General features: G+C 39.8%; 3 protein-coding genes across 3 annotated transcripts in view; 1 reads left to right on the forward strand and 2 right to left on the reverse strand.

Annotated features, from left to right (window-relative positions):
* The window catches only part of ttc7a (tetratricopeptide repeat domain 7A), a 31082-nt gene extending 26998 nt beyond the window's left edge, over positions 1-4084 (forward strand). Inside the window, 1 exon segment of the mRNA XM_046872435.1 lies at positions 3424-4084. Within this exon segment, the coding sequence (XP_046728391.1) occupies positions 3424-3642 (219 nt within the window). The 3' untranslated portion in view covers positions 3643-4084.
* Positions 4085-6963: 2879 nt separating this feature from the next.
* Positions 6964-13870, reverse strand: stpg4 (sperm-tail PG-rich repeat containing 4). The gene is given in 7 exon segments (XM_046872820.1): positions 6964-7032; positions 7607-7711; positions 10786-10826; positions 10880-10949; positions 11039-11293; positions 13603-13656; positions 13826-13870. Coding segments are annotated over 7 exon segments (639 nt in total).
* Positions 13871-15078: 1208 nt separating this feature from the next.
* On the reverse strand, positions 15079-19662 carry calm2a (calmodulin 2a (phosphorylase kinase, delta)). Its single transcript, XM_046875174.1, has 6 exons — positions 19521-19662; positions 18657-18687; positions 16780-16923; positions 16495-16601; positions 16274-16409; positions 15079-16145 (listed from the first exon to the last, which is right to left on the reverse strand). Exons 1-6 carry the CDS (start codon positions 19521-19523, stop codon positions 16117-16119), a joined length of 450 nt encoding a protein of 149 aa, XP_046731130.1. The 5' UTR covers positions 19524-19662; the 3' UTR covers positions 15079-16116.
* Positions 19663-21283: the final 1621 nt, after the last annotated feature.

Here is a 21283-nt window from a genome sequence, read left to right on the forward strand (position 1 = left end):
GTAGAGAATGTTGTTGTCTGGGCTGTCAGGTTGAAGACAGATCTCTAACCTAGTCAAATCCATGGAAATTTTCTTTTTCCGAACTAAAAAACGATTTTCACTCAAGCAACTAAGCTGATGGACAATTTGAATTTCCATTCTCTCGATTCATTCTTTCCATTCTCTGCAGCCCATCTCAAGATGAATTCAATGATAATGGCAGTTGCGAGCACTGGACATGAATCAGAAGCACATAATACTTTTATTTCCTTGATTATTGAATAACTCTCTTTTTTTATTCTGGAGTACTCATTCACATGGTCTGTAGGGTTTTTATTTCACAATTGATACCTTGCTTTAGGGCCTTTCAAAGCCAATAAAATCTATATGGATTGTAGGTCTGTGTGTGTGTGTGTGTGTGTGTGTGTGTGTGTGTGTGTGTGTGTGTGTGCATGCGCTTGATTGCTTTGTACAGCTAACTGATAGAAACTGAGTCCAGCATTATGTCATTTGAGTTTAACCACATCAAATCAGCCATGTTGCCTCAGTTCACCATAGTGTGATTCAGCATGTCTCTTGTCTTCCTGCTCATCACACACACACACACACACACACACACACACACACACATACACAAACTACACACCATCTTACACAAGCACAGTCTCTCCTTCTTGCTTTCTCGCTCTGGATGGGGTCGGCAGTGAGCTGATTAGATAATGCAAATACATTATTTATAACACTTCACTCCTTCTAAGGCCGTTATAGGATTGCCTAGCAACTGGGGGATTGTATTTCACCACCAAGAGGTCTGCTAATGAGGACGAGATAGTGGGACTGAGAAGTGTATGCGTGTTGCTTTGTGTGTTTTCCTTAACATTCACGTGCATGTCTGCATATGCTTGCGTCTGAGTGTGTGCCCTTTATCCTTTGCAATATCCCGTGAGCATGGCTCGGGTAATGGCAGCTGTGCCACACAGGGATCAGGTCAGTGTGCAGCAGGATTAGCACATTTAGATGCTAGCTGCACAATCTCTGCATTCGTCTTCACCATGTGCCAATGACCCGATAAACACTAACACACTATGCTGGATGGATGCTTCCTGTCTTACGTCAGTCCTCTTCATTATTCGTCAGGGCCCTCAGTGACTCTAAGACAAAGCTTTAACATGCATAATCAAGGGGATTTCATGTCTCCTCTGTGGATGGGGAGGGGTTGATGTCAAGTAGTCCGATTACATACCAAACAAACTATTTTAAATGTTTGAACAGACCACTTTATAAAGGGAAAACAAACCAGTCTTGGAACCGGCTCATGTGCATTTCCTTATTCAAATATTCCAGAGAAGCAGATCACTAACGCAACCAGTGATTGATTTTCGAGCAACCACAGTAGAAAAATAGTCTTAACAACTGTTAGAATCTGATGTCTCAGCCAGCATATAGGCTCCACTATCACCTGATTGTAATTTTTCACTTCCGTTGGTGTTGCATAAAAGATTTTTACACCTGTATGCAAATCAATTTGCTGTTCTCCTACTTGAAAATATATTTCAAAGAAGCATTAAGACATGATGAGACTGGAACATTGGCCGTTAATTCATCCCATTAACTGCAGGCCTGTTCTGAGAACATCAGCTCCTAGAACACTTTTGAGAAGCACCAAGCCGGCCACCATTCTCTGTTGTGTCAACACGCCTTGGCTATTATGTCATACTGCTTTATAGGGGTGGGACTGTTCATAGTAAACTGCAGGAACCCATTACATGAACCGGATAATAATTCTGTACTCCCTTCTAATGATTAAGAGTGAATGCCTTGCTTTTCATCTTCTCCTCCTTCTCCTCCTCCTCCTCCTCTATCACTCCTATCTTTCTATCTTTCTCTTGCTTTCTCTCTCTCTCTCCCTACCAGGAGTTACTCTCTTCTGCTCTCAGCTTTTGAAGTGCCCGCATAATCAGGAGCCATCTGTTGCCACTGAGAAATAGCAGAGCAGTGTGTGTGTGTCTGTGTATGTGTGTGTGTGTTGCTCCTGCTATCCCTCTCTCTCTCTTGGCCTTATATTATTGTGCATGCGCTAGCATGTGTGTGTATGTGTGTGTGTGACATGGTGTGTGTGTGACATGGTGTAAATGTGGGTAGATTGCAACGCTTACGCACCGATGCTCATGTACTTTCTCTAGCTATTATAATATGCTTTTATCCAAATGTCAAGTCTACTGTCTCTTTCCGAGTATATGGAAAGAGACAGAGCAGGGAAGAAAAAAGGGCGGGTGAATGCATTTATTTTCTCAGCAGTGAAGGTTCAGCTTTAGTTATTCAGTTTTTTACAGCAATGAACATTCCTGTTTAATAGTCCTGTCTGGGGCGTCACTACGTGACTCAAAAACCAATTTCCTGCACCGTGCAGATGACCTGATTCTGCAGTCCCCCCACTAGAAAAGGTACTGCAGTAGAGCTGAGAAAGTCCTTGTTGTAGAACTGTTGGAAGACTGCTGGACCTGTTCTGCTAGAATATGTTTTACTACACAGAAAAACACACTTATCAACTTCAATCAGCCTTATACACACTCTCTGATTTTTTGTTAGAGGCCACCCGGGTAGGAGAAACTGGATCAGGTCTGACTTTACCCTCTAGACCTTTGGCTCTACAGTAAGGAGAACTTGGTAGAGCCTGAATCCTCTACGATTCATGAGGGACACAAAGAAAATATAAAATAAATCATTGTACACTGATCAGGCATAACATTATGACCGCCTGCCTAATATTATGTTGGTCCATCTTTTGCTGCCAAAACAGCTTTGACCCATTGAGCATTAACAGCATTTTTCTTCAGCAATTTGGGCTACAGGAGCTCGCTAGTTGGATCGGACCACACGGACCAGCCTTCTCTCCCCACGTGCATCAGTGAGCCTTGACTGCCCATCACCCTGTCACTGGTTCACCAATGTTTCCTTCCTGTGATGTCTAGACATTGTGATGTCTAGACATCACAATTTGGCCCTTGTCAAACGCTTGCCCATTTTTCCTGCTTCTAACACATCAACTTTGAGGACAAAATGTTCACTTGCTGCCTAATATATCCCACCACTAAAAGATAATCAGTGTTATTCACTTCACCGGTCATGTTATAATGCCATAATGTTTTGCCTGGTCTGTGTAGATCAGCACACAATATAAAAGAGTGAAATACACACAAAAATATACACAGTTTCATGGGGAAAACAACAAAAACATTTAACAATTCACAAGACTGTAATAGGCCTGAGGTTATCACATCTAAATTTTAGCTTCGGTTTATTATGTGTACATAAGTGTATGTTTTGTTAGCCGGTTTCTTTGTGTCTTATTGTATGATTTAAGAACCAACGCTGATTTAAAACCACACACAGAAACACACACGTGCACACTGACTCCAATACCTGTCTCTTCTCTGTGTGCAGGGGAAGTTGTTGGTGCGTATGGGCCGTGTCGGTTTAGGAGAGAAGGTGTTAAGGGATGCAGTGCAGACCCATAGTCTTGCCCACGAAGCCTGGAGCGGCCTAGGAGAGGCGCTGCAGAGCCGCGGCAGCACTCAGGCCCCTGACTGCTTCCTCACGGCCTTGGAGCTGGAGTCCAGCTGTCCCATCAGGCCTTTCAGCATCATCCCCCGAGAGCTGTGAGAGCAGATCCCCAGCAAGTCTCTCACATATACTGTGCACTCCCACATATTCAATATTCCATGTTATATTTTTAGTCTCTTGTTTGGTAACATTAAGTAATTTATTAAGTGCTGATACTGTAAAAAAGGTTGTGGGTTTATTACTTTGACCATGCTTATTTAAAATTACACAAGCTCACACCTCATAAAGCATACGTTTGTCATGTCAAGGCATATTTCAAAATATAAAATATATATGAACCAGCAGACATACAGTTGCCTTACCAAAGAGGGTTTGTAACTGCACTGTGTAACTGTACTGTATACCACATGCATACACACACAGCCTGCTAAATCATATCCATCTCACAAACATATTTCCGACAAACACAAGGTCACTTTATTGTTTGTATTTCTAATAATCGAATGTCAATCCTTTCTATAAAGCATGATTCCCAAAACTACTTAATGTGTTTGTATTTGCTTTTCCGAACGGTTGTCTTGTGTAATATTTTCAGTGGTACTGTGAAACTGTAATCACCATTTACTTTCTACAAGGCTGCTCTGGTTGCCTAGCAGCCAGCCCCTTATTTGAGTTACTGGGGAAACTGGGAGAGTTTCAAGTGTATTGGTTTTCCAGCACCGAGAGGCTTTTTGGAGAAAAGAATAGAAAGAAAAGGCACTGCTTTATTTTTTCTCTCTCTCTCATCGATGCCTGAGCTCAGGCTGTTAGCAAAAAAAGAGGAATGTGTGGCAGATGAAGGAATTCTGTTATGTAAGAGCTATAAGTGGGTTTCTTAAAGCGCAATGGTTTCTGTCCTCTTAAACACAATCTATGATGTAAAGCAAAAGCAAAAAGCCGAAGGGCAATATGTTTGTCATGACGTATTTGTTATACGCTTCTAGTTTTTCATCTGGGATTTTGATCATTTGGTTAAAAGCTACAGTATATTTTTATGGTGCATCTTTTCATGCTGGTTACTTGTGGCAGGCTTTCTCTCTCTCTCTCTCTCTCTCTCTCTCTCTCTCTCTCTCTCTCTCTATCTATCTCAGTTTATTTTACATGAACATATGCTCATTTAACTTTCTCTGGCCTTCTTTACCCCTCTTACACCCTTTCCTGCATCTCCCCTTAGATAGAAGAGAGTGTCTCCGTTAGATAGGGGAGATGAATGGGGCGAAACAGCTGTGGTCATGGTAGGTGATGTATTGGGTCGCATGGCGAGGTTGTGACAGCAGCTGGTAAAAGGAGACAGATAAATGAATTGCATGGCCTGCCACTTTGACATCAGCTGATGAAGAGTGCTAGGCAGCACCATTCATCGCCTTCACTGTCTGAATAATTAGGCAGGCCAGGCTGGCAGATCATTGCAGCATCCCTCTGCTTTTTTGCCTCTTTACAAAGTTGCCTTGCAGAGAAAGCGAGCCGAGAGAAGGATATGTCTTTTGATGTTAGAAACAGCGTGTTTCTTCTTAAACCACTTCACAACAAAAACCCACACGATCACTTAAAATCACAAAACGCACACAGTGTTGGGCGTCCAGAGGTGTTGGTCTTCATATTAATGTTCATTGTTAGTGTTGTTCATTAACTAGCGCATTTCCCACTAACACCTACCACCATATTTTCTTTTTCATTTGCAAATGTGAGCATTTGTGAGCACACATGCATGTTCTTTTAAACATGCAATTGCAACTTAATATGCCATGTCTCCCAGCCTTGGTTTGCATGTGTGAGTGTGTGTGTGTGTGTGTGTGTGTGTGTGTGTGTGTGTGTGTGTGTGTGTGAATAGTTTGCTCCTCTGGTTACCACTAGACAGCAGGGTGTCTCCTGGTTCCTCATGGTGCAGTGGGAGGCAGGACTCTGATCAGGTCAGATGTCCAGACTAGGTTGTATGTCTGACACCAAACAGTTCCAAAGCTTAACTACAGAGTTTGGTTTTTGATGAGGACAAACGGTGCTATAGTGTGGGATGAAAACCAGCCAAATTTGCGAATACTGGATTAATTAGCAGACAGAAAGCAGCTGCAAGAAACGCGACACTGTTGCCGGGAGAAATTTAACTCCCTTGCCATTACCTGACACTTAATATACTATTACCCAAATGATGGTTTAATGGAGTGTCGCCAATCAAACTCATTCATTATACGCTGAACAGTGCATGAATGGCTTCACCGGCCATTCTGTAGACTTTATGCTATCAAACCATGCCTTAATATTGAACCGCTGATCTGCTCCAGGTCCCTCGTTAGAGCCGAAAGAAGCAAGCTAATTGTCTACGACCGCCTCGTGTTTCACGAGCGCAAACAATAGGAACACTCTCCAACAAGGTCCATTGAGCTCTCCGCCTCTTCAAAGTTGCACGAGTCATTTAACAGGTCTTTGCTGTAATGCTAACACACCTGTCAATGGCGGAGTCAAATGAACCGAGACCACACACTGCTATTGTTTTTGCTCTATAGGTGCTCTGAATATGACCCCGGTCAAAATAACCTGCAAGCTGGCACAAGCCCTTGAGATATTCCGCAAACAAGGGCTAAAGTTTCACTGCCACGCATTGTAAATTTAGGAAGCTTAAGAATGAAAATAACAGCCATTTCAACAATAAATCAACGACACATTTTTTACGTTGCAAGTGTAAGAATGTAGGATTTTAAAGAAACCATGTCCTCAGGGGACATACAGTGTAAAAATGGGCAAAATGGGATTTGTGATAACACACCTCATTCCTAATTGGTCTGTAGATGAAAAATATGTAATATTTGACCAAAAGAAAGTGTTCAGAGGAAAAAAAATTAAGAACTACATTGAAAATTATCCAGGATTATTAACATTCTGCTTTTACTCTCCCAGTGTGTAAACAGTACGGGTAAAAAGTGTTTTGATAGCTCACACAAATATCATTGTCTGGCTCACTTTGGCACTGTGTGTGATGACTAGTATTGGAAACAGCTGTTTTATTGTGCGACAGTGACCTCTTTGTTCCAAATAAATGAGCTCTGTGAGCATGAGAGTCATCGCAAAAGCTCGGGTATTATACGTATAGCTAGCCTACATTTAGGGTGCTGCATAGCTGAGATAGTTGTGAAGCACAGCAGCTGGACATAAGCAGACAAAGTGGACAAGGTAGATAATAAGCTATAGGTTTTCCCAGCAATTTTTGTTTAAGATAGCTTTCGTTTTTTTTAGTGTAAGGTGAAATAAAATTAGATGAGAATAAATGAGATTCTCTGGTTAATGTGAACGGAACATAAAAACAAGGATAAGTGAACTGATTTTTGATTGACAGATGAGTGTGTGAGCATTAAAATTTATTACGGTGGAAAAGGCCATGGATACAGTCTATTTTGTCCTTGGTGGCAAAGGCATGATCTGCCATGAGGCCTCATATGTGCCTGGTCCAGGAGTCCTCTGTTGAAAGGACAAAGAGAAATAGTGCATATTAGGTCTTGGAACTCACATGATACATTTATTTAAAAAAAACTTTTAATTGCATGATCATTTAGAAATCTCAAATTTGCCCTGTTGTGACAATAATTTTAATAGGACTATTCTAAAATCTATAAACGTATAAAGAATATTTACAAAAGACGTAGTTATATTAAATATGCTGCTTCCGATGACACCAATAAGTAACATTTGCTCCGCAGTCAGGAGATAGCAAGCAGGGATGGGAGGGAGGAATGGTGTTCTTCTCTTTCCCCTCGCTTCTCACTCAGAGCAACACTTGTCAATTGTTGGTGTCTGTGAGCTCGTGTATGCGGTACATGGCGGAAAATTTTCCTCAGACTGTGTTCAGTTGCCAATGACATAGCACAAAGAAAGAACTTGCTTGTCCTCACCCTCCCTGTGGTGTGATGGGGAGAATGAGGTGGTGGGTGGGCATTGGTAGATTGCCAGACTGGGCCAAAATGGGGTAATAATAAATAAATAAATGAATGATTACATAAAAAATAAACACAGCATCTGTTGATGGAGTACTTACAGAGTGTATGCTGTAAAGACGTGGTACTGTAGCTCTAAAGCAGGAGGTAATGGCTTTAGATGGACTGAGATTCGGGGTATAATAGCCAGGAGCAGGGCCTTCTTTCTAAATATACAGTAACCAGAGTAAATCCAACACAAATTAATAATAAAAGATTTGATACATTTGGCTTATGAAAATTCCCTTAAAGATATTCGAACAATGGGCAGATGCGGCCAAACAACAAGAGCTGACTCAGCAGGTCCATTCTAATTCACCCAGGATGTAGTTGTTTCCAAAGCTGAGAGGAAGAGTCCCACAGCCAGTTCCCACAGCCCCGACCCACATTATCTGGCTCGGAAATGCTGCCTACTATCATTAAGTGCCACTCGACTCCACCAACAGCCTCAACATGATCTGCCCAGCATGAGTTGTGGCAAGTGGAGAGCTGAAGTGTGTCCGAGGTGTTAATGCAGCTGTATTTACCGAGGGCTTTTAAAGGGACTCTGCCTGCTGTCCTAATGAGTAGTGCACCCAAATCACTCTCTGCGGCATTGGCTTTACGCTGCCCTGGATTTTGCTGGCCCCGCTGCAGATGGTTGCTTCATAGCATAAATGTCTGGTGAGCCATTGACCTTTCATTTCATTAAAGAGCCGCAGTGTGGCCAGGAGGAGCGTTGCCCTGCACACTCTGTTTGCCCACAGCGCAGGAAGCTTCCAGTAAGTTATTTTTGTGGCATCAATGTCACAGCTGGACTTCAGTGCTGAAGAAAGCGGGGCTTTCAGTGAATTCGGGCTTCAAGCTGAAAAGCCCAGTTGTGCTGGACAAAAGTGTGAAGTTAAACAAGGTAAGAGACGCTGTTGAGTCAGAGTTGGATCCTGTGGTCACAACTACTGCAATAACAATGCCTAGCTTGTACAGTGAGGTCATGTTCCAACAAGTTCCACCTAGTTTCACTTGGAGAAAATTCATTCCTGTGTTAACAAATTCGGTAAATTTTAAGCTGTCAACATATCTACTTTCAGCCAACTGGGTATACTCTGTCAAACACTGACAAATCAAAGCCAGCTGGAATAAATGGGCAAAAGGAACTAAGTTTTATTTCTCTTTCAAGAGAAAGAGAGAGAGAGAGAGAGAGAGAGAGAGAGAGAGAGAGAGATAGATAGATAGATAGATAGATAGATAGATAGATAGATAGATAGATAGATAGATAGATAGATAGATAGACTATTTCAAATTCAGGATTCAAAATTCTGTCTCTTCACAATTAATTTGAATGTTTCTACTGAAGAATTTAAAATCTATTATGTCAAACAGACTCAACATTAAAGGAACACGGCATACTGAGCTCTCATCATTATAATATTATTAAAAAGCTTTGCTACTTAACCTTTGACACACCACATGTTTTCCATGAGATGCAACCCTGTTGAAACAAAACAAAGCCCCAACATCCACCCTAATGACACCCAATAGGTGGTTTAGCACTCTAACTCATCTGTCAGCAAACAACAGCCGCCAGTCTGCCTCATATTCATTCAGCGTGGCTTTCTCTCCTAGTGCTTTGTCATCACACATTGTAAGACTTAAATTTTTGAAAGAATAAGGCAAAAGTACGCTGCCTGGCCAATACACAATCACACATTCTAATATTTTGTTTTGCTTTTAGCCATAATTATACATATTTGCCATGGTCTATTTTTTTATGATTACACATCACATTATTCCATCCACAGTTCCATTAATTTTTGACGAAGATCTTGAATTAAGTACGGGAGAGTCAAGTCACTCTGTAAAATCTTTTCCAGCACAACCCAAAGATTTCCAATTGGATTAAGGTCAGAACTCAGATAAAAAGCATGTTCCTCATATTCCCTGAATCTCTCATTTACAATTTTAACCTGGTGAATCTTGACATTGGATTATACCAGAAAGACAAAAATCTATTCTTAATATTATCTGGTATTTCAGTCCATTCAGACTTCTGCTGAGTCAAGACCTGGCCAAGTGAGGCTTACCTTCTTACCATGACATGCCCATTAGTTCGGAATAGGGCAAATCTGAACTCATGACCTTTTACTCTTTTACTGCGCTGACCCCAGATTCAAACCTCTCTTTTTCACAGATCTGAAGCTATCTTCACTAATGATCTCTGATCAAGTTCATTCGAGATATTTTTCCGAACACATTTCTTCCACAAAGTTGCCTGATCACCACAATCCTTCCAGGTTTTAACAATGCATTGAATCCAGTTCCAGTGATTTCTAGTAATTATTCTAGTTGGGTTTTTTGTGTGATACAGGCTCCTTCTGAAACTTTGTAGCATCTTCTATAACCATCAGATATGTCTTCCTACGTGATTGTTTTAGACATCAGAACCTGAACACTGCATTAGTTAGAGTTTAAAGAATAGTTGGAAGCTGAAACATATCAAAGTATAATTAGTAGATGCTTATTTAAATCTAAGCAGTGACCTATTTTGCCAGGCAGTGTACATTATTTTAATATACATTGTTTATAATCTCTCTATATATATATATATATATATATATATATATATATATATATATATATATATATATATATATATATATTATAAATATATATATATATATATATATATATATATATATATATATATATATATATATATATATATATATATATATATATATATATATATATATATATATATATATATATATATATATAGATTATAAACAATGTATATTAAAATATTATGATGTGACTGAGAAGACTGTTCCCAAATCACCTTGCAAGTATAAGAACATTTTTTGCTTTTTGCTACTACATTTGCTTTTAACTTTTAATTGCTTTTTGCTAATTGTGCTACAATTTCCAATATGCATCTCCTTTTCTCTTTTACAGGCATGTTATGTTTCATTCAGCCATGCAACGTCTTCTCTTCCTTCCTGTAAGTCCCTATGAGAAGAGGTGTCTCTATTAAAGAATGTCTATATATACAGTATATATATATATATATATATATATATATATATATATATATATATATATATATACTGTATATATATATACTGTATATATATATATATATATATATATATATATATATATATATATATATATATATATATATATATATATATATATATATATATATATATACTGTATATATAGACATTCTTTAATAGAGACACCTCTTCTCATAGGGACTTACAGGAAGGAAGAGAAGACGTTGCATGGCTGAATGAATAGCAAAAAGCAATTAAAAGTTAAAAGCAACTGTAGTAGCAAAAAGCAAAAAATGTTCTTATACTTGCAAGGTGATTTGGGAACAGTCTTCTCAGTCACATCATAATGGCATGGAGAAAGGTTTATGTCCTTGAAAACACAATTACAACCGAGTTCATTATTTAGGCATTCATAAGTAATATTAGTGTTTCCTGTAGAAATATTTAACTGTAACCCACTTTATCTCTGATGCTCAGTGTGTAGTTGTCAGGTCTTGGGCAGCTTTTAAACGAGTAGGATGCTCGATTTTGGTGAACTTATTGAGTAGAGTCAGTGAAATTGTAAGCACCGGGCAGAAGCATGGTCCCGCTTTTCATACACATAATCGTCTTGCTCCGACCTGTGTTTTTAAATCCATAGGTCATTCTCACAGGATTGAGGCCTGTCTCTTCGATGAAATCACGAATATGGTAAGTGCCAGGTAATGGTGTATTCTGGAGATAAAAAGCATTATTTTACAGATTTATATGTCACTCTGGGCTAAAGAAAGATGGGACATTCTGCAGCCAGATACACTAATCAGGCAAAACATTATGAAGGCGAAGTGAATAACACTGATTATCTCATCATGGCACCTGTTAGTGGGTGGGATATTAGGCAGCAAATAAACATTTTGTCCTCAAAATTGCTGTGTTAGAAGCAGGAAAAATGGATTTGCTCCAAGGGCCAAATTGTGATGACTAGATGACTGAGTCAGAGCTTCTCCAAATCTGCAGCTCTTGTTGAATGTTCCTGGTCTGCAGTGGTCAGTATCTATCAAAAGTAGTCCAAGAAAGGAACAGTGGTGAACAGGCTGATGGGCGGCCAAGGCTAATTGATGCACGTGGGGAGAGCAGGCTGGTCCGTGTTGCCCGATCCAATAGATCAGCTCCTGTAGCTCAAATTGCTGAAGAAGTTAATGCTGTTAAAAGTCGAATGGGTCAGAACTGTTTTGGCAGCATAAGCAGGAACAAAACAATATTAGGCAGGTGGCCATAATCATATGCCTGATCAGTGTATAGACTAAATGGGGTATTATATTGTAATTCTACTTCTACATAGTTGTATAACTAAGTTATAATTTGCAATAGTAAACACTTGTTGTGACATGCCTACAGAGAGGTCATAAGTGTTTTTTCCAGACTGTTATCACACACAACTTTCTAAAATGTCTTTAGATGTGGTCACTTTAAGTTTACTCGAACTTAGACCCAAAACTGTTCTAGCATCACAGTGCTCCTGTGCACAAAGCCTGCTCCATGAAGATATGCTTTACATGGGAACATGAGTGGCCTGCTATAAAGCTCTGACCTCATCCCTACTGAAAAACAGATTTGAAATGAATTGGAATGCTGACTGCACCACATGCCTCCTCATGTCCCCTACATCAGAACCTGATTTTACTAATGTCCCTGTGGATGAATGAACACAAATCTCTACAAGCACACTTTAAAATCTATCAAAAGATCTTTCTAGGAAGAGTGGAGGTTATTACAACAGCAAATAGGGAGAAAATGTGGATTTTGGTGTTTATAAAGCAAATACAAACCTTATGGTCAGGTGTCTATAAACCTTAGACTTTTGTAAAAGATAGATAGATAAACATAAATAAGGCGCACCTGTCTATAGGCCATCTACACTGAAACTAATGAACATTCCACAGGCTTTAATGAAAGACAGTGTCTGTTACACGGTTTAACGGGTGAAATATGTTGTGGCTCCTTTAAGAGCAGAGCGGCATTTTGGGAATTTTCCGGTATTACTGCATGTGTGCAAGACCAAGGAATATGTTCTTATTATTTTCTGATGCTCATTTCTAAGTTTCTTTGACTAACCCGTAACGCTGTTGCCAAGAAAAATAAAAAAGCACGAATTTTGGAAACCTGTCTGTGCTTATATGATTTCTGTTGCAACTGGAGTTAACGAGCTGCCGTGCAGCTCAGAACACAGGTGAGGTGCGTTTTTTCATTTCTGTTCGGAAATTTCATTGGTCTAATGTTATGTCGCTCAGTTTTTGGGCTTGAAGTTTGTGAACCTGGGAAAAACCCAGAAAAAAAAATCATAAATAAGCCGCTTCGTTGCTGCGGGGTTCAAAACGTAGGGAAAAAAGTAGTGGCTTATAGTCTGGAAAATACGGTAGATAGATAGATAGATAGATAGATAGATAGATAGATAGATAGATAGATAGATAGATACATACATACATACATACATACATACTAACTAACTAACTAACTAACTAACTATCTGGTATTTCTGAATCTACTTCAAACACTCCCAACTGATTTCACAAGACCTCTGAAGGTGTGCTATAATATCTGGCACTAAGATACTAACAGAAGATCCTTTAAGGCCTGTAAGTTGTGAGGTGATGCCTCCATGGATCAGACTTGTTTGTTCAGCACATCCCACAATCGAATTAAGATGTAATGAATCTGGAGGCCAAGTCAACACCTAGAAACTCCTATTCTTTAAACAATTCCTGAACATTTTTTGTAGTGTGGCAGGGCATATTATACTGCCGAAAGACTCCACATCTATAAGTGAATACATTTGCTATAAAGGGATGTACTTAGAATTCAACAATGCGTAGGTAGGTGCTAGGTGCAACCCAGTAGTCTATCCAGCACAGTTTGGCCATTGTCAAGTTTGCTCAAATGCTTGAGTTTGAGAATGTATTGGGTAATGCATAGTGATATTGTCTGTTCTCTGCCATGTCACGTCATTCAATGGCACAAGTGCATTACATGAGCACATCGCCTACCTTAATTGTGTCCTTCCACCAACCACTTCTGTCAGTCCAATTTCTCTGATTAGTCTGTTTTTTTCTCAAAACTCTAAAGAAACATGTCAAAAACACCACATAATAAGCATCTTGGTCAAAGCATTTTTGCTTGAATCATACCAAAGCCTTTCAAAATTGTGCCCTGTAATATAATAACAAGCCTAAGCACACTGAAGTTTTTTTTATTGAACATGAAACCTACCGTCAGTGCTTCTTTATTGCTGTGTTGAGGGATGTCTCTTATCATTCTTGTAACCTTGCTGTGCCTTTTTCCTGTCATGACTAAAGCTCTATCCACAGCACTGGGCAACTTTGGCATGGCAGGAAAGAGACAGCTTCCTTTCGTCCGTAACCGTTGCATAGGTACGGAAAAAATAGTCGGCAGGTGTTTAACTATTAATAAAGCTACTGGATGTGCGTGTCTATATGCAATATTAGGGACTAGGTTCAAATGTAACAGCTTTAAAAGCTAATTTTGTTTGACTGCTAAAAAATGAATGCCTACTTTTTAGCATTCATTAAAATAAGATCAATTATTAAGATGACATCTATATTAGGTAAAAGTGTATAATGTACTTTTGATATAAATGTGTGATATAATCGCAAACACGAATCGATCCCTATCTACCTATTTATTTGGGAGACATTTCCTAACTCCTGTTTTCTATTTTTTTTTCTTGAATACAGTTTTGTTTGTTTAATAGGTGCATACTGTACGTATTGTTCTATTGAGTCGGGGAGGGATCATTTCAGATTTTACTTCAAAATTATTAAAATATCGATCAGAAATTTCAACACTATATTGGTTTTTGCAGCATCATGTATTAAGGTGGACTAATCAATGTGTTAATTTGGTGCAGAAGACACAAGAGGATGAACGACTCTCCTTGCATCATCTCTCTTCCACAAGCTTCTCTGGGAGTTTGGGTCAGAATGTTCTACTCTGTTGCTTGGTTACATGGAACATTTGCTACCAAGTAGCTACAGTAAGCGCTTATTGCTCTATGCTTTAATCACCCTATGTCTTGTAGCAATGAACACACACACACAGAGCTATGGCTCCCACAGCACAGACTGCTTTAAAGGTCCTTGTGGTATTGTTGCCATTTAAGAGCCTCGGCAGTTTCCACTGAGAGTAGTAGCTGCAATTGTTTTGGCAAAGAATCTCCCTTTACTACAATTTCATCATGAGCTCAATGCTTCCTCAGAGTAGATGCTTCCCAAGAGCACATATAAATAAATGCCCATGCCTGTTTAACGTTAATGAGAATCAGATACGTGGGGCATAAGAAGAAAACGTTTCGAGGCGTTTCGATCTGATAAATGTCTGAAAACCCATGAGTAAACCGGAGCAAGTTTAATTGGGTAAGTAATTCTTGGGCTTTACACGAGTTACACCCAGCTTTGTGTCGTCAAAACAAGGTGCAAAACACAAAAAGACGACGTGTACCACTGTTGTCTTTTAAGAGTACTTTAATGAACGTTTATTTCGCTTTGACAAGGAGGCTGTACCCCCCCCATCCTATCCTGTGATTACACATTGTAATTTGACCATTTGACTCAGAGATACATTGTATGATGATTTACAAATGAACAATTTCTACTACAATAATTGTAAACATTCTGGTTGATGTAAGTGGATTGAAACCACTAAAAAGAAAAGAAAAAAAAAAGAAAAATAAATAATCAGCTCAGGGATGCATAACGGCCAACATACTGAAGAGCTTCGAGTTCTCAAGGGCTTAAAGATGCTCTACAAACAAAGAAACCTTTCAATTCTGGGTTGTAAATTTTATTGGAAAACAAAAATATACAACTTGGAATGGATTATTTGAGGCATGACAATGATGTTAAGCTGTTTTAAAAAAAAAAAAAAGAAAAGAAAAAAGAAAGAAATGTGAAAGTGAAGAAACCATTAAAAAGCATCATAAGATTCAAACAAGTTCTCCGGGACAGAACAGCAGATACAAAAAGAGTTTATGTACGAGTATCTAGAAGATACACCCGTGTCTTTTTTTTTTTTATATATATATATTTTTTTCTTTTGCAGTAGTGCAATGCTGATAAATTTCATATATATATATATATATATATTATATACTTTGTCCATAGTCCATGCAGAGTTACTCCTCTACATTGTTGCCCTGTCAACATTGTTGCCGAGTGACAAACCAGCTGACAGGTCTCCGCTCTTGCTACGCATCGGGTGGGGGGGCAGACAGATGTGACGTGCAGGGTTTTTGCGCGCCACCGCCCCCGTATCGCCGCAACAAGCACCTGATCGTGTAACCGCACCGTCACTCCAAAAAACACGATGACAGCAAAAGAAAGGGACATGAGGAGTTAGATCCTATGCAGTTTACATGCAGTTCCTTTGGACAGCCGGGAGGAAGAGGGGGGGACTTAACGTTTTACAGATAAATTAAACGAAAAAGGCAAATTATTTATAGGAGAGAGAGAAAGAGAGAGAGAGAGACGATCTGTACAGGGCTTTCACTTTGCCGTCATCATCTGTACAAACTCTGTGGAGACACACAAAAAAAAAAAAAAAACCCTGTTATTCTCTAGAGTGTGAATTGAGCAGGTTACACAAGTGAATCAGACGGTCCTATAGAAAGCTACTTGACCACAGGTGTGGAGTCAGCCTTACCTTCATAGTTCACCTGGCCATCTCCATCAATGTCTGCTTCTCTGATCATCTCATCAACCTCCTCATCTGTTAGTTTCTCTCCCAGGTTTGTCATCACATGACGCAGCTCAGCAGCACTGATGTATCCATTCCCGTCCTAGAACAGAGGTGATTCTGGATCAAAGTCAGCACTCAGTTGATTAGTGTTGTTTACTCGTTTTACTGCAAGGAAAGAACGTTACCTTATCAAAGACACGGAATGCTTCTCTAATCTCCTCTTCACTGTCTGTGTCCTTCATCTTCCTAGCCATCATGGTCAGGAACTCAGGGAAGTCTATCGTTCCATTTCCTATTTAGAGAAACAAAGCAATTGAGGGCTTCTGGTTCAGACAACTAAAATTTACAGTGTGTGTGTAATATGTATTTAATAAATAGTATATATATATATATATATATATATATATATATATATATATATATATATATATATATATATATATATATATAAAAATCTCTCTCTCTCTTACCATCAGCGTCCACTTCATTGATCATGTCCTGCAGCTCAGCCTCTGTTGGGTTCTGGCCAAGGGAGCGCATAACAGTACCCAATTCTTTGGTCGTGATGGTACCATCTCCATCCTTGTCAAATAGTGAGAATGCCTCTTTGAACTCTGCAGATAAAAAACATAAATAAATTATATTTTAAAAAATAAATAAAAAAAAGAGACCAAATCTAAACTCCAGAATACATGCAAAATGCAGAGGAAAGCCCAGTTTATTAGAAACAGTATCAGACTACTTACACAGAAAAGTAACCAAAAAAGGACAGGGCAAAATAATTATGTTCCCTTAGCCGATGGTAAAACGTGCCAAAACACTCGAACGCTATAGTTTCCATCTAAATCCCAGACTGTCTGAGTGCACCAGTTGTCCAATCAGTGGCTTAGTTTATAATTCTTGTGCATTAATCTAAGAGAATATTTGGACAGGCTGAAGGAGTCGGACAGTACACAGATGACAAACACACCAAGCTAGCTGGAATAGCATGGATTGGAGAAAGCTAATGGAGCTGAAGGCATAGTTATAGCTTGGACCACAACAAAATGTGGCATAAGGCAACATTATGAGATGCATAACCAGTGCCGCCGGTTCAAACATGTATTAGTCACATACCAGTGCGTTCCTGTGAAGGAGGGTGGGGTGCAAAACTCAACACCAACTCTTAACAAAACATTTCAGCAAGAAAAAAAAAGAAAACAAAAGAAAATCAATGTTACACAATAAGCAGCCGTTGTGTGACTAACGTGAACCATACTGATTTTCCAAACATAAGGTTAGGGTTCCATACAGCAACAAGGCTGGCTTCAACAGCTCAGAGTAGATCTGAAAATCCAGTCGAAAAGCAACTCCACTGGTTTGCATTCCTTCCTAAAATGACTGTTTGAACAGAAAACAACCACCTCCATAAGATCACCTCGTTCTTTAGTACGGCACCAGCCCCTTTTTTTTATGATTCAGTATGACCTCACTCTGTTCCTATGGAGACCAAGGCGTCATTTGAATCCGGAATCTCATTTTGCAGGATACAGTTTTGTGACATCACAAATCCCTGGTTCCTCTTCTATTTTTGACCTTAACAACACGGAAACACAGCTGTGACCTCACGACGTCCCGAGGGATGCAAACAAACAGTGCCTGCGTCTCAGCAGGCGACCCACCCTGACTCCACGTCACTATAGAGACCGAGCACTCGCGACCTAAACGATATGTGGGTTCAGATTTTCCGTTGTGACCACGCGCCAATCCCGAATTGTGTCTCCGATTAGCGGGGCCCCTGGTAGGAGGAATTCAGCTTAATATTTTGAAGGCGTTCTGATAGTTCCTGATAAACTGGGAGCAAAATGTCCAGCCAATTTCTTAACCCCAAAGTTGCAAAAAAACTAAACAAATAATTATTCAGCGAGATGAGATCTGTAAAGAAAACAAAAATCACTCAAGCAAATGGACAAACAAAATAGGAAGAGACCACAAGCAGACACACCCTAAGCAGCTCGATCAGCTTCCCTACAGTCCAATCTTAATTTTTTTTTAAACCACTATCCCCTTTATGATCTAATAATAAAGAAAGGAAAGAAAAAGGGGGGGTGTGTGGTTATAGGCAGGGAGACTCGTTTCTCAGAGTGCATATAAAGGGCGCTGTTATCGCCGCAGCCTGAGCGCGTCCATTCATTTCCCCAGCGCGGCTTCAAGGCGCTGCCATAAAAGGGAAAACCATAAATCCAACGCAGGGAAGCGGGAGAGAGGGAGAGAGAGAAAGTGAGGGAGGGGTGCGGCTCGGAAAGAGAAGGCAAAAAGCACGGAGATCAACTTCGGCGCCCACGTGCACGATGGGAAAAACGCTTACCGGCAATCTGCTCCTCTGTCAACTGGTCGGCCTGAAAGATAGACAGATTTAGAGAAAAAAAAAAGGACAGACAGACAATAGTTTTAATCCTGATCCAGACTCATCGCAGCCTCAAATGCAAAATGTCTTTTAAAAAAAAGTATTTCTATATAGAAGCACACGAATTGAATCCGATCACGTGATAGTCCGATCTTGTACACTACCTATCTGATGTGTGATGATAAATGAAAGGATCGAGTCGCGCGCATGAACTGGAACCGCGCCGGAAAACAGCGCAGTGGTGCTGCAACCAAGTGGCGCAGTAACGCGCAGTCCAGCACTCACTAGCGCTTTATTCGAGATATGATCACTAAAAATAATAATACTAATAATACTACTACTAATGATAATAATAATACATCTGCAGAACCACGAATTAATCGATTCAATAAGGATGGAAACGCCACGTGAAGCAAATATGCCTTGCAATGCGACAGTCTGCAAAATGAGAAGTGCGACGATTGCGGATGCCATTTTCTGTACCAGTAGTGTTAATAATCTCTCACACATCCACACGCGCTCAATCTGTATATTAGCAATAGTGAAGGAACGGGACAATAGTGCAAAAAAAATGAAGTAACGAATATAAACAAGGACCCATGCGTATTCAGAAGAGGACTAAATTCTCTTCATGGTTTATTGCACTAAACCGAGTGAGGAAACAGAACCGGAATGCGCGCAACATGTAGCGATTATTCTCAAAGGAGGAAATAAAAAGAGCAACATAAAACGTGTTATGTATAACTTTCTGCGAGAGAGAAACGAATTAATAATTTGCCTACGAAATAATGCTTTAGTACAAGAATAAAAGCCATTGCAACTCACCATCGCGCTGTTCTAATACACTCTACTTCCACAAGTCCAACAGTTCACAGCTGGCAAACAAACAGGATGCAATAGAAGAGACTCTGGCGCGCCTTTAATGGTCGCTTTGAAACTCCTCCCCGTTTTCGCTGCGTCCGCCAACACACTTCCTTCTGTATCACAAGCAGGATCAACAAAAAAAACTCACGATTTTGCCGTTTTAATGGTGCAGTAATATCCTAATTAAACCAAAGTTGACTTCGCTGAAGCCAAGCTAAGCAAAAAAGTCGAGAAAAAGTGAGCGCGGATGTGCGTTTCTGGTGGGAACTATATGTTGGCGGAGTTATACATTCTGCTATTGCGTGATGCATCGGGCGCAGCACGTCAAGCTGGAGCGAGCTGAAGGCGCTTCTGATTGGTGCGCTCGTACCTGCAATGCGTCACTCGCGCGGCGCTTCGGTGCTGCATTCACACTCGGTCTATAGGCTGCAGGAAGCACCCCAGGCGCAGCATACACTCTACATGAACGTGGCGGGACAGTTCATAAGCATATGTCCAGGAAACCACTCACTGGAATAAGCTTTGCAATCACATTGGGGAACTGTCTTTATTTCTCATGTTGAGTGAAATAAATTGAAGCACGCCCCAAAACATAACTTAATACAACAGATTTTTATATAGTCCAAAGTGACTGAAAGTGATCAATTATGACCACACACTTCATTCTATCCAGATATCCATAGCACAATCTTAAAAAAAGCCCATATATAAGTATAAATAAGATGATGCCTTAATGGTACTGTGTTTAATTAATCTAGTTTAGTGCAATTAGTTTAATTTCCTGCAATTGGTAATGATGGCCTGCAAGATGCTGCGCTCTGCACATACAGTCAGTGTTGGGGTAGGGCTGGGAATCCATCAGATGTCAGCAAAGAGATTAAGCGTTTCAAGCTGTACGTAAATCAGATCTTCCGAAGAAACCTGAAACACATTTGTTCCCAGCAAGTGTTTTATGTGGCATTGTCAAAGGTGCACATGTATCAGATGTGGTGTGTGGACTAGCAGAAGCAGGCCTGTGGGTTTACTGTGCCCCATTATCTGATGCTGTGCACCTTCATGCTTCACTGCCCAGATTTCTCCCTCACGCCCACCGGCCACCTGTTTCTTAAACAAACTACAGTGACCACACAGGTGAGAGCATAAACACCAAGCAGGCACTCGGTCTCGATACAGTTCATTTTTTTTACAATTATAAGAATAATAAACATGCATAACTGACAACAGTGACGTTTCTATCGTGCATTCATCTGAATTAATTTAGTTGAGATTTTAAAACTCCTGTCATAGAGGCTGCTTCACACAGAGACAGGAAACACAACATTTACACCACATACTCCACCCATCCACATGTTCAAATGTAGTTAATACTTCCTACTTCTAAAACTGAGGGGTTTATCTTACATCATAGGAAATAAATCCATGAGGGTGAGGGTGGTATTTACTTATATAGAGGTGATAAGTCACTGAAATCTAGGCGTGGACATTAAGAAATGCAACAATGATATATGAACCTTTCTTTGTGAGTCACAATGTGTGAAAGTCACCACTATATTTTATTAAAATAATGCAAAAGGGACATTTGGACATCTCAATGTTAAATACCCACATGCAAACTGAATAGTTTTATAGTAACTTGAACTTTTTGATTAATCATTGCTTTTTTGTTATCCAAAAGCTAATACCAAGTTTAGGAGTAATAGATTTTGTCCTTTGGACCCCATTTC

Source organism: Silurus meridionalis, chromosome 2 (genome assembly GCF_014805685.1).
Source record: "Silurus meridionalis isolate SWU-2019-XX chromosome 2, ASM1480568v1, whole genome shotgun sequence".
NCBI lineage: Eukaryota > Metazoa > Chordata > Actinopteri > Siluriformes > Siluridae > Silurus > Silurus meridionalis.

Bases quoted from the DNA above. Each gene is read 5' to 3' on its own strand.
- calm2a (XM_046875174.1), bottom strand. The intron at 16,602-16,779 runs GTAAGAGAGAGA...TTCTCTAAATAG, and splicing joins CAATGAAGTGGACGCTGATG to GAAATGGAACGATAGACTTC. The intron at 16,410-16,494 runs GTAACGTTCTTT...CCTCTGTTCTAG, and splicing joins CATTCCGTGTCTTTGATAAG to GACGGGAATGGATACATCAG.